Here is a 13,095-nt window from a genome sequence, read left to right as displayed (position 1 = left end):
TCTTGGGAGCAGAGTCCTCCACCACTGCAGGTTACTCATGTCTCCTATGGAGGGGTGTCCAGTGGTGTCATGTGGCCACCAGCCCTGCAGGACCAAGCTCCTTGGGCTGAAGAAGTTAATAGAATCATGGAATGGTTTGGGTTGAAAGGGATCATGTAGCTCCAACCCCCCCCATGGGCAGGGACACCTCCCAGCAGCCCAGGCTGCTCCAAACCTCATCCAACCTGCCCTTCAACACTGCCAGGGATGGGGCAGCCACAGCTTCCCTGGGCAACCTGGGCCAGGCTCTCACCACCCTCACACCAAAGAATTCCCTCCTCATGTCTCACCTCAATCTCCCTCTCCCAGTTTTCATCCATCCCCCTCATCCCATCCCTCCCTGCCCTTGTCCCAAGCCCCTCCCCAGCTTTTCTGGAGCCCCTTCAGGCTCTGGAAGCTGCTCTCAAGTCTCTCTTGCTTTGAGCACCACAAGGTGCAGGAGGAAAGGTGATACAGCTGGAGCTGCTGCTGCTGAAGGTATTTGACTTTGGTGAATGACCCTGCCTAGGTTGGTAAATTCCACATCCAACAGCAGCTGGGGCCAGGGGACACCAACTGCCCAGCTCATGTGGTGCCCAACCCAATGGTGCTTTTAGCTGGGGGTCTGGGAGGAGGAGGAGCAGGCAGGGTGCTCCAGCCACAGGCTTTCCATGCACCAGAACCCTTCTTGCAGGTTCAATCTTTCTCCAACAAACCCATTTGCAAACCCCCCTGAGATCCTGCCAGCGCCTGGCTTCATGGCTTGAGCAAAACCATTTAGGAACATGGTTTAAGCACCAGACTTGGTAGAGTTGGGTTGGTGGCTGGTAGAGTTGGGGTGTTGGCTGGTAGAGTTGGGGTGATGGCTGGTAGAGTTGGGGGTGTTGGCTGGTAGAGTTGGGGTTGATGGCTGGTAGAGTTGGGGTTGATGGCTGGTAGAGTTGGGTTGATGGTTGGTAGAGCTGGGTTGGTGGCTGGTAGAGCTGGGTTGGTGGCTGGTAGAGTTGGGGTTGGTGGCTGGTAGAGTTGGGGTTGGTGGCTGGTAGAGTTGGGGTTGTTGGCTGGTAGAGTTGGGGTTGTTGGCTGGTAGAGTTGGGGTTGTTGGCTGGTAGAGTTGGGGTTGTTGGCTGGTAGAGTTGGGGTTGTTGGCTGGTAGAGTTGGGGTTGTTGGCTGGTAGAGTTGGGGTTGTTGGCTGGTAGAGTTGGGGTTGTTGGCTGGTAGAGTTGGGGTTGTTGGCTGGTAGAGTTGGGGTTGTTGGCTGGTAAAAAACATCCCCCCCAAAGGGGCTGGAGCTGGTGGCTCCTCCTCAGCCCCTCTCTCCCCGCAGGCTGGGCGCGGGTGGGCCGGCAGCAGAATGAGAGGATGGCCGGCCTGCCCCACATCCCAGGCCCCCAGGACCTCCAGCCCTTCACCCCCGCCTCGCTGGCCGCCATCGAGCAGCGCGCGGCCGAGGCTGAGGCTCTGAGGATCAAGAGGCAGCAGGTGGAGCTGCCCGAGGAAGAGGAGGTCAAACCCAGCAGTGACCTGGAAGCTGGCAAGAACCTGCCCCTCATCTATGGTGACCCACCCCCGGAGCTCATCGGGACCCCCCTGGAGGATTTGGACCCTTTCTACAAGGATAAGAAGGTGACTGGGGGGGAGGTTAGGTTTGGAACTGATGGGAGGTCCAAGGAGAAGACCAAAGCATGGACTTGCTCTTCTGTCCATCGTGCCCCAGGGTCTCAGGTCAGCCCACTCTGGTGACCCACAACCTCACACTGCTGGGGTTGCTTCACCTTTGAGGCAGAGCGTGTTCCTTGGCCAAGCTCTGAGCCTTTGGAGGTCCAAGGCACACAAAGAGGTCTCACCTCTCACGGCAGCACTGGAGCCACGAGTGTTCGGGGGGGGTGCAGAAGGGGCCTGACTCTTCTCCTTCCTCTCTTCTCTCCACAGACCTTCATAGTCCTCAACAAAGGGAAGTCCATCTTCCGCTTCTCGGCCACCCCTGCCCTCTACCTGCTGGGGCCCTTCCACCCCATCCGCAGAGGAGCCATCAAAGTGCTCATCCATTCATATCCTTGTCCTCTGGGATGCTCAGGTCGAGCCCTGGTTGGTGCTCAGGGAGCAAAGAGCTCTTGGAGGGGGCTGAATGAAGTGTTTGATGATGGCGTGGTGGGCAGATCTCCTGGGCTGGACCCCACCATGGCCAGGGCCATCCCAGGGCTTTGGGCTCCTCTTGAAGGCTTTAAGCATCTTGGTGACACCAAGAGCTGAATCTTAGTTGGAAATGGGACAAACCTGTTTGGTTGGAGGAGGGAAGGAACCCAAGTGGTGGAGCTTCCTAGGAAGGGGTTGAAGGTCTCTGAGGTCTTGGAGAGGAAAGGAAGTGTTTAAAGGTCAGGGGGTCCCATCCCATCTGGGACGTGGGTGAATCAGGAGCTTCAAGGATGCCTTGGGAGATGGAAGGCAGAGGAACCAGGACATTGGATACAGGGAAGGAGGTCGTTTGGGCAGTGCTGGGGCTCTTGGTGTGGGGCAAGTAGAGGTGGTAAGACAGGAAAGGACCCCAAGAGCAAGAAGAGCACTTGGATGTGTGGGAATTCCAGAAGAGCTCTGGTTGCAGCAGGGGTTGGTGGCCCAGAGATAGGAGGAAAAAGAGGGGAGATGGGTGGGAGAGGGATCAGAGAAGAGAAGAAAGTCACGACCTGGGCTGATGGAGAGGAAGGAGCAGAGGGGACAAGAAGGGAGGCAGAGCCACCACCATGGACATGGGGTGGGGAGCAGGGGCCAGAACTGGGGAACTCAGAGGGATGTTCATAACTGTGAGTGGGGGGAGGTCTGGGCAGTGGCCATAACGTTTCTCCTTGACCAGGTTTTAAATTATTCAGCATGTTCATCATGATCACCATTTTAACCAACTGTGTCTTCATGACCCTGAGCAACCCCCCGGCGTGGTCCAAGAACGTGGAGTGAGTCCTTGTCTCCCATGACCTCCCCCAGGCATCCCTGGGTCCATCCCAGCTTGGCCATCCTCAGGACAGAGGGGTGTTGGGATCCCTGCACCCTTCAGAGGAGGAGAGGTGTCACTGGGAGGTGCTGGTGGCCCTATCTCAGAAGGGATGTCCAACCTCTGCCTCACGAAGAGTTGGGAGTTTTTTAGAGCTGCCCAAAATCTGGTGGGGTCCCTGTGACAGGAGAGACCACCCTAGAGCAGGTTGGGTTGACAGCTGATAGTGTGGAGATGCTGAGCAGATCCACCTGTCCCACCTGGACAACCAACCAGCCCCAGGTGGGAAGGGGGAAACCCAACATTTCCTGTCATGGTCCTGCACAATCAGGTCTCAGGAGGGTTCCACAGAGTGGGTGGTGGGACAGCAGCGTGGGTCAGAGGTGTTGCAGAATGGTCATCACAGGGATTGGTGACCTCAAGATGTCCCAAATTCCCTTATGAGCTGAAACCCTCCCCAAGTGCTGAAGCCCCCCAAGAACCCATCAGCCCCCAAACTCAGCTCCCCAGGATGATCCCACTGATAGAGATGGACAAAACCTCCTCCTGAGCTGGGCCTTGGACCCAGGTGAGCATCCCCTGAGTCACCATTCCCCTTCTAGATACACCTTCACTGGGATCTACACCTTTGAGTCCCTCATCAAGATACTGTCCAGGGGCTTCTGCATCGATGACTTCACATTCCTGCGAGACCCATGGAACTGGCTGGACTTCATGGTCATCTCCATGGCGTGAGTTGGGTGGGGTGGAGGGAGGACAGGAGGCTTGGCCACTGCATCTGGGGGGTTCAGGACACGACCCTGGGGAGGAGAGCTGAGGAGCAGGGTGGTGGGTGCCTGGCAGAGCCCTTGGGAGCCCTTTCTTCTCTGTCCTGCAGCTACATCACTGAGTTCGTGGACCTGGGGAACATCTCTGCTCTCCGGACCTTCCGCGTCCTCCGTGCCTTGAAAACCATCACTGTGATACCAGGTGGGACTTGGAGGAGTGGTCTCCTCTCCACATCTTCCCCGTCCTTGGGTGCAGGTGGTCACAAAGTTCACAGCAATTCCTTGTTCAGCTCGGAGAGGAAACAGAGGGAATAAGATACTTGATACTTAAAAACAATTTTCCGCGTCATTCAGCTTTTGGGTCAGGTCCTGCTGGTTGGACATCTTGACCTTAGTGGTGCTCACTCAGTTCTTTGGCCCCTGATGAGCCAGACATGGAGTTTTTGGGGCTCCTTGGAGACGTCTTCATCAGTGGGTTTGTGCTTACGTTGTTTATGAGCTTGATCAAACAATAAATAGAATCATAGAGTGGTCGGGGTTGGAAGGGACCTCAAAGATCATCTAGATCCACCCCCCTGCATGGGCAGGGACACCTCCCACCAGCCCAGGCTGCTCCAAGCCCCATCCAACCTGCCCTTCAACACTGCCAGGGATGGGGCAGCCACAGCTTCCCTGGGCAGCATCCTCCATGTAGACCTTGGGTGAGGGGAAGGGTGTCCTTCATGTCAAAAGGCCACCAAGGGTCTGTGGTTGAGCTTCTTGTGTGGTGGAAACACTGATGCTGGGGTGGGGAGATGAGTTAATCCCAATGCTTAATACAGATGTCACTTTGTCCCCTTCTCTTGGCCATTTTTGAGTTTCTCTGACTTGAAGGGATCAGGTTGGAGGGTCCAACCAGCTTCCAACCAGCCACGGAGCACGTGGGGGTGTTGGACCATGGAGGCCTTTCTGGAGCTGAGATTGGTGCTCAGCACCTTCCAGCTGGGCTGGCAAAGAGCTTTTCAAAGGAACTGATGGTGGACTTTGGGTTGTGGTATCCAGGTCAAGATTGATGTGGGGAGGCTTGGCTGGTGCTGGTCCAAGGGTGACGGGTTTTTGGGGGGGAGCAGCTGGGATGTGACATGGAGGTTCTGAGCACATGGTGACACCACGAGCTCCCCAGCAGATCCAGCACCCTTGGGGAACATGTTCTCCACAACCAGCAAACAGGCAATTAGCTGAGTGAGTAGTGGCACCTCCTCCCTAGGGCTGAAGACCATCGTTGGGGCCCTGATCCAGTCGGTGAAGAAGCTCTCAGATGTCATGATCCTCACTGTCTTCTGCCTGAGCGTGTTCGCCCTCATCGGCCTCCAGCTCTTCATGGGGAACCTCAGGCAGAAGTGTGTGAGGTGGCCACCCCTCAACGACACCCTGCTGGGGGACCTGGGGCTGGACAATGACACCTTGGCCAACTCAGCCTTCTATGGCAACTTCACCGACGGGATCGTCGGCAACTTCACTGACGGCATCATCAGCAACTTCACCACCAACTTCACCACCAACAGCACCTTTGACTTCGAGGCCTACATCAATGATGAAGGTAAATGCTTGTCCATCTCCTTCTCTGTTGACCCACCACCCTGGTTTTCTCCCTGGTTTCCTCACTCTTCCTCTGTGTCAGACCAAAGTGGTTTGTCCACCCAGATCTGCTCGCCAAGGTGCCTTGCGGGGGGATGTGGTCGGTGGGTGAAGCAGGAGCTGTGTGTGCTCAAATATGGACATGTGGGATCAAATCCTCCTGGCCAGGGAAAACACAGCCCTCCAGGGCAAGCTGAGCTCCTCCAGAAAGGTTTCACCATGAGAAGACCTGGATAATCTGGTGTCTCCACCTCTCCCACCTGCTAGGGAGGGCACAGCCATCAGGGTGGGCAAATCTGCTCCATCTTGCTGGTCACCACAGGGAGACTAAATCCAGGCAAACCAACCAGCCTTGGACTTTTGATCACCCACGTCCTCAGGAGAACAAGTCCTGGCCTGTCAGGCTGGTTCCAGAGGGCCATGGGGTTATGGCTATGGGGTTATGGCCGTGGGGTTGGGTGGGAGGAGGAGCTCTTTGAGCCAGTGCCAAGTAGTTCAATGCCAACAGCAACGTCAGCAGAGAGGACAAAACCCAGTGACCTGAGAGCCCAGAGCTGCCAGGAACTCCAAACTCAATGTTCATGTTGATTTTATTGATGTCTTGTTCTTTCCCCAACCCCAAAGCCAACTTCTACTTTCTGGAGGGAGCGTTGGACGCCCTGCTCTGTGGGAACAGCAGTGATGCTGGGTGAGTGCAGCTCCTGCTGGTGGCCTCTGGCCCTTCTGGCTCCCCTGGAGGGGACCAGGCATCCAGTGCATCCTATGGGAATGGTTTGGGTGGGAAGAGACCTTCAAGATCATCTAGATCCAACCCCCCTGCATGGGCAGGGACACCTCCCACCAGCCCAGGCTGCTCCAAGCCCCATCCAACCTGCCCTTCAACACTGCCAGGGATGGGGCAGCCACAGCTTCCCTGGGCAACCTGGGCCAGGCTCTCAGACTGGAGGGGGTGGAATCAGTCCAGGCATCCCAGCTGTACCCAACTGGGAGGATACTGGTCTGACCCAAGGGTGTCAGCTCTGGGGAAGGTGGCATCACTCCAGGCATCCCGTGTCGCCTGGGGTGGGGAAGGTTCTGCTGAAGCATCTCCAGGGCTGGGGTGGCAGGAGGGCTGGGGTCTCACTCTGGCTGCCCTGTGGCTCCTCTGGCAGGAAGTGCCCCGAGGGGTACACGTGCATGAAGGCTGGGAGGAACCCCAACTATGGCTACACCAGCTACGACACCTTCAGCTGGGCCTTCCTTGCCCTCTTCCGCCTCATGACACAGGACTTCTGGGAGAACCTCTTCCAGCTGGTAGGCACCCCATTCCTATCCTGGTGCTCCTCGCACTTCTCTCTTGTCCCTGGTCTCGGGCAGGTAAAAAGTCACTTGAATGGAAACCTGTGGGACTTTGTCCTGTGGTTGATGGATCTAACTGGGATCAGCAGAGATGGGACACGGTCCCATCCCATTTTCCAAGACAAAGCCCAAGTGGGATGGGGTTTGTGTCATGGGTATCAGGGATTTGTTGGAGTATCTGGTCCATCTCCAGCTTGAGCTAAGGGAGAGGGGAAGGGGGACAAGCCAGGTCACTTGTGCCCTGGATTGAGTCCTTCTCTAAGGGGGAAGTTGGTGGCCCCATGAAATCCCAGCTGACCCTGGGTCTGGAGACTGGTTAAAGCTACTCGTGGCCTCTGGAAATGACTGTGCCCAGATCTGGAGTTAGAAAAGGACCACTCTTGGCTGAAGGGTGAAGTTGGGGGCTGAGAGACATCACAGCAAATCGAGTCCCTGTTGAGACCTTGGTCCCAGCTCCAGGTCAGGTTGCAGCCCTTGGGCTCCCAGTGAGCGTGGAGCAGCAGGGTTGGGTTTGATGGGACTCGTGTCCACTTCACACCAGTCCCCTCACCCAGAGCACTGGTCAATGACCAGCCCTGGGGGGAAGCTAGGAGCAAACCAGCTCATTCCCACCACAGATGGGAGGATGCCCTTGGTGCAAGACCTTCCATTGGAGGCATCACCAACCCCATGTCCTGCCAAGGTGGTGCCCCAGCCTGTGTCTCCTCCCGCAGACGCTGCGCTCGGCAGGGAAAACCTACATGATCTTCTTCGTGGTGGTGATATTCCTGGGGTCCTTCTACCTCATCAACCTCATCCTGGCTGTGGTGGCCATGGCCTACGAGGAGCAGAACAACGCCACGATGCTGGAGGAGCAGCAGAAGGAGGAGGAGTTCCAGCAGCTCCTGGAGCAGCTGAAGAAGCAACAGGAGGAGCAGGAGAAGCTGGTGGGTGGGAAGGGTGGAGGTCAAAACCTCAGGAACAGGAGGGGTAGGGACAAGGGTGGTGGTTCCTCTAGGTAACAGCCAAGAATAAGGCCCAGAGTAGGTCGAGATAATTATTGAGTAACTGTTTCGAGGGTCACAATGGAGTAAAACAAATGGGGATCATATGCTGGGTGGGGGCAAAAAGGCCAAAAAAATTCCTTTCCACACCCCAAACCCAGGACAGGGAGCACTGGGAGGCAGCAGAGAGGTCCAGCCCAGAGGAGGAGGTGGGAAATGAGGAGGAAAAGGCCCCAGAACTAAGCAGGTGTCTTCCTGCAGCAGGTAGAGAGCAGGGAAGCTGGCAGAGGACCTGCCTGGGCAGGGTGTGACCAGGGCTCCAAACAAGCCCTTGAGGAACACAAGGCTGTGGCATCAGCAAACCATTGGGTTTTGGCCAAGGCAGCAGTGAAGGCTGGAGGGACCTGGCCCAGGGAGGTCCTGGTGGCCTTGCAGGAGCCAAGGCACAGCTCCTGGGCTCTCTCCCCCAGGACACCAGCAGATACTCAGGCGTGGTGCTGTGGAAGGTTTGCTCTGGTGTTTCTCCAAGCTGGTGGTGTCTAAGGCTGCCTGGTGTCCCCTTGTTTGCTCCACTGCAGTCCTGAGGTGCCACCTCCACCTCTCTCTGCCCCTTGGGAGTGTCTCTTCAGCACAATATTCCCCTAAAAACCTGGGCAAAACCTTCTGTGATGTCAGATGGTGCTGCCTGACCAGTTCCCATCTTCAGTCATTGTTTTCATAGAATCATGGGATGGTTTGGGTTGGAGGGACCTTAAAGATCATCTAGATCCAACCCCCTGCATGGGCAGGGACACCTCCCAGCAGCCCAGGCTGCTCCAAGCCCCATCCAACCTGCCCTTCAACACTGCCAGGGATGGGGCAGCCACAGCTTCCCTGGGCAACCTGGGCCAGGCTCTCACCACCCTCACAGGGAAGAATTTCTTCCCTCCTCGTTGCTCAGAGGATCAGAGTTCACCACCCAGGTCCTGCAGCAGCAGGAGGAGTCCCCAGATCCTGCCCAGGAAGGTCCTAGGGCTCCATCCTCCCTCTCCACAGCCCTGCAGCCACCACGGGAAGGAGCCCAGGGCTGTGGACAAGGGGTGATGGAGCCGTGGGCTGGTGCAGTTGCAGGACAGAAGGTCCAGCAGTGGGTCCCTGCCCAGCAGCCTGGCCGAGAAGGAGCCTGACTCAGAGCTGAACAGTGACCAGGAGAAGGGGCAGGACTGCAACGGGCAGGTGGTGCCCAGGCTGGTGCTGCAACGCTCTGCAACCATCATCCAGGTACCTGCTGCTCCTGCCACCCCTGGCACAGCCCCATGGAGGGCTTGGGTTGGGAAACACCTTCAGGATCATCCAGCCCAACCCTTCCCCCAGCCCTGCCCAGGCCACCCCTGCCCCGTGTCCCTCAGCACCATCTCCAGGGCTTGGAAACCCCTCCAGGGATGGGGACTCCCCCCCTGCCCTGGGCAGCCTGGGCCAGGCCCTGACAACCCTTGCCAGGGAGAAACTGTTCCCAAGGTCCAACCTCAGCCTCCCCTGGCACAACTTGAGGCCGGTTCCTCTGCTCCTGCCCCTTGTTCCTGGGGAGCAGAGCCCGACCCCCCCTGGCTCCAACCTCCTCTCAGGCAGCTGCAGAGCCAGCAGGTCTCCCCTCAGCTCCTTGGCTCCAGGCTGGACACCCCCAGCTCCCTCAGAAGCACCTTCAGGAAGCCCACCCCAATAAACCCTGGGGAGGGACCATCTGGTGCCCATCTTGCTGTTGCCCGGGTCCTCCAAGCCCACCTGCAGCTCCTGCTGCACCCCAAGGTCTCCCCAGACCGTGTCCTCTTCTCTAAGTGCACCCAGTGCCCTGGGCTCTCATCCCCTTTGGCCTCCCCTCCTTCTAGTTCGACCCACCCAACGAGCCAGAGAAACCAGACCTCAACCACCTCACTGTGGGCACCCACGATGGGCCAGGCCTGGAGAAGAGGGTGGGAAGTGCCATCAGTGTCATCTCCAATGCTGTGGAAGGTAAGTCCTTCCCCAGGCTGGGTGAGGGCTGTGTGTGCCAGTCCTGGCCCAGCTGGTGTGTCTGGGTGGGCTTGGGCTGCTGGGGACACACCAGTGGAAGCAGCTGGTCCTCATCTCCAGCCCCATCCAAGGGGTCACTCTGGACCTGGGGTCTCCATACGGGTTTGGTGAGACCCAAGCAAGGTTTGTCATCCCAACCTGCTTTGGATGGTGCCTGGAGACAATGCTGATCTATCTCTTGTGAATGGATGGGGTTGCAGTTGAGGACAGTGGTCTCCAGGGTCAACCAAGAGCCACTGAGTGGCTTCCCAAGAGCTCCTGGTTCAGCTGCAGCCCCAAGGTCCACAGACTCAGCAATTACTGGTTTCTCAGCCCTGTCCTCCCTTGGGAATGGGCACCAAAGTCTTTGGCCACCCCAGAGCAGGTCTCTTGGGTGTCCCTGCAGTCTTGGTGTGGTGGGGACAAATCCTGCCCAGGTGCTGGGAGCTGGATTGGACCCACAGTTCCCTGGTGGATCTTCTTCTCCAACCCTCTTTAATTTGGAGGGTGAGGTCCAGACCATCACTCTGCCTCCTCCTTTTAGCCCCCATATTCTACTCAGAGATGGTCTAGGGCTGGTTCAGGACCTCAGGAGAGGTCACATCTAGTGAGTTATCACTTGCCCCACCCCAGTGAGGCCACAAGAAGCCCACACTGATGTCATTTCTCTTCCCTGCCCACAGAGCTGGAGGAAGCTCACCAGAAATGTCCACCCTGGTGGTACAAATTTGCCCACACCTTCCTGGTCTGGAACTGCTGCCTTCCATGGGTGAAGCTGAAGGAGTTTGTCAAGTTGGTGGTGATGGACCCTTTTGTGGACCTGGGCATCACCATCTGCATTGTCCTCAACACCCTCTTCATGGCAATGGAGCATTATCCCATGACAGAGGAGTTTGAGAACGTGCTGTCTGTGGGGAACCTGGTAGGTGTCTCACCTGCCCTGCCTGGAGCCACAGCAGCCACCCTGCTGGGCAGGTCCCCTCTGCTGCCACCTGAACACCATGCACACCTGGAAACAGGTCCCAGCTGCTGGGAAAGATCTGCAGGGGTCTGATCCCAGCACCCCTGCCATGGGTTGGTCTCCAGGTCAAGGGAACTGAGTTGGAGGTGGGACCCACTGCCTCTTGCCTCACTTCTGCTGTGGTTTCCATCTTGGTGGTGCCAACGTGGCCACAGCCTGGCAGAGCTGACCTGGGCCAGCTCCTACATGGCCACCCAAGGGCAGGCACGAGCTGCCAGCCCTGGTGTCCTCACCATCTTGGGTGGGCACAGATGGGAGCAAACAGGTCCCCAGAAAGCAGGAGGCAACAGCATGAAAAGCTACTAATCCTCCTCAGAATGACTTTTCCCCATGAAATCACTGCAGGTCTGGGCTGTCCTGATGTCATGGGTGGGTTTAGCAACCAGTCAAGGGTGGACCTCCTTGGAGCTTGGGCTAAATGGCCTTTGGCTGGGGGCAACAAGTCCAGGAAGTCCCTGGTAGCTCTGGGAAATGCTGCTGAAGGGATGGAGGAGCTTGGGATGGGAAAGCTCAGGTTGGGAGACCTCCTTGTCTCCTCTCCTGGCACCTCATCCTGCTCCAGCACCTGGTGGGGCCTCTCCATGCCCAGGCACTGGGGTGACAGGCACCCCAGGCAGGCAGGGTGACACTTGGCACGTGGTGGCCTTGGCTCCAGTTTCCTTCAGGAAATACAAGGGGATTAATCAGCACTTGTTGGGAGCAGGGACGTGATCCAGCAGCTTCAGCCTGCTGGGCTGGGGGGGCTGCTGGGGAAGAGCCAGGGAGGGATGGGGCAGGAGAAGCAGGTTCCTCTGAGCCCTGGTCTCCCTCCCACATATCCTGCCTGTGCCCAGGGTGAAAGCAGGAAGGGTTGTGGGCAGAAAGATCATAGAATCCAACTGGTTTGGGTTGGAAGGGACCTTAAAGATCACTTAGATCCAACCCCCTGCATGGGCAGGGACACCTCCCACCAGCCCAGGCTGCTCCAAGCCCCATCCAACCTGCCCTTCAACACTGCCAGGGATGGGGCAGCCACAGCTTCCCTGGGCAACCTGAGCCAGGCTCTCACCACCCTCACAGCACAGACTTTCCCCCCCCCCCAAAATCCAACCCAAATCCACCCTCCAGCCTCAAAATGCTCCCCCAGATGGGCAGGCTGGGAAGGCAGAGCTGGGACTACCAGGGCAGGAGCAGGGAAGGGCTGCCAGGCCAGGGGACATGTCAGGGAGCATCCCCTGGGATGCCAGCACAGGAGCTTTACTGCACTGTGGAGCCAAGGACCTGGGCATCCCAGCTGGAGCCACACCCGGGGCAAAATCTGTCACCAGGTCCCCTCTGCACCTGCCAGGTCATGAGGTGGCATCAAGGATGTTAATTGTCACCCTGCTGCTTCTGGGAATCCTGCCCAGGGCTGTAGTCCGGGGAAAGCAGAAGGTGTAGGAGCTGGATCAGGTTTCCCAGGGCTCAGGGAGGGGCAGGGACATCCCAGTAGCAGCCCAGTTCCCAGTACTGGGACCCCCAGGGCCCCCCCAGGGACTTCCAGGGGTCCCTTTGCTAACAAGACTTTGATTTTTAATTCCCACCTGCCAACACCCACCTCTGCCCAGTCCCTCCAGTAGCATTTAGGGCCCAGTGCTCCCAGTTTGGCTTAACAAGCCACACTGGGCAGCAGCTGGGGAGCTCCTTCTCCACCAGGGCTGGACCCAGTGGGATGAGAGACTTGGGGAACATCTCAGAGGGACCTTCTCCCACCTCAAGGAAGGGCTCTCAAGCTGATGGAACGTTGTTGCCCACAGGTCTTCACGGGGATCTTCACGGCAGAGATGGTCCTGAAGCTCATTGCTCTGGATCCCTACGAGTATTTCCAGCAGGGCTGGAATATCTTTGACAGCTTCATTGTCACCCTGAGCCTGGTGGAGCTGGGTCTGGCCAACGTGCAGGGTCTGTCCGTGCTCCGCTCCTTCCGCCTGGTGCGTGTCCTGGGAGGGGCTGGGGGGGCCCAGAGGGGCTTGGAATTGTTTGGGTTGGAGAGAACCTGGAAGGTGATCGAGTCCAAGTGTCAACTCAGCACCACCAGGTTACACTGTGTGTAGTTGCCACCAGGGAGGAGAACAGCTTGTTCAACCTCCTTTATCAAATCCCAGACTGGGTTGGGTTGGAGGGACCTTAAAGATCTTCAAGTTCCAACCCCCCTGCATGGGCAGGGACACCTCCCAGCAGCCCAGGCTGCTCCAAGCCCCATCCAACCTGCCCTTCAACACTGCCAGGGATGGGGCAGCCACAGCTTCCCTGGGCAACCTGGGCCAGGCTCTCACCACCCTCACACCAAAGAATTCCCTCCTCATGTCTCACCTCAA

At 57.7% G+C, this 13,095-nt stretch overlaps 1 protein-coding gene across 1 annotated transcript in view; it reads left to right on the top strand.

Moving 5' to 3' along the window:
* Nucleotides 1-1,381: 1,381 nt before the first annotated feature.
* SCN4A (sodium channel, voltage-gated, type IV, alpha subunit) overlaps nucleotides 1,382-13,095 on the top strand; it is a 35,914-nt gene continuing 24,200 nt past the window's right edge. The window contains exons 1-13 of the mRNA XM_009999324.1: nucleotides 1,382-1,645; nucleotides 1,952-2,078; nucleotides 2,871-2,967; nucleotides 3,608-3,736; nucleotides 3,883-3,974; nucleotides 5,019-5,351; nucleotides 6,014-6,077; nucleotides 6,541-6,682; nucleotides 7,441-7,653; nucleotides 8,815-8,970; nucleotides 9,576-9,699; nucleotides 10,422-10,660; nucleotides 12,535-12,708. Of these exons, the coding sequence (XP_009997626.1) occupies nucleotides 1,382-1,645; nucleotides 1,952-2,078; nucleotides 2,871-2,967; nucleotides 3,608-3,736; nucleotides 3,883-3,974; nucleotides 5,019-5,351; nucleotides 6,014-6,077; nucleotides 6,541-6,682; nucleotides 7,441-7,653; nucleotides 8,815-8,970; nucleotides 9,576-9,699; nucleotides 10,422-10,660; nucleotides 12,535-12,708 (2,154 nt within the window). The remainder of the gene's footprint in view (nucleotides 1,646-1,951; nucleotides 2,079-2,870; nucleotides 2,968-3,607; nucleotides 3,737-3,882; nucleotides 3,975-5,018; nucleotides 5,352-6,013; nucleotides 6,078-6,540; nucleotides 6,683-7,440; nucleotides 7,654-8,814; nucleotides 8,971-9,575; nucleotides 9,700-10,421; nucleotides 10,661-12,534; nucleotides 12,709-13,095) is intronic.

Source organism: Chaetura pelagica, unplaced genomic scaffold, assembly GCF_000747805.2.
Source record: "Chaetura pelagica isolate M959 unplaced genomic scaffold, ChaPel_1.0 scaffold625, whole genome shotgun sequence".
Lineage (NCBI taxonomy): Eukaryota > Metazoa > Chordata > Aves > Apodiformes > Apodidae > Chaetura > Chaetura pelagica.
This window is presented reverse-complemented; position numbering and strand designations above follow the sequence as displayed.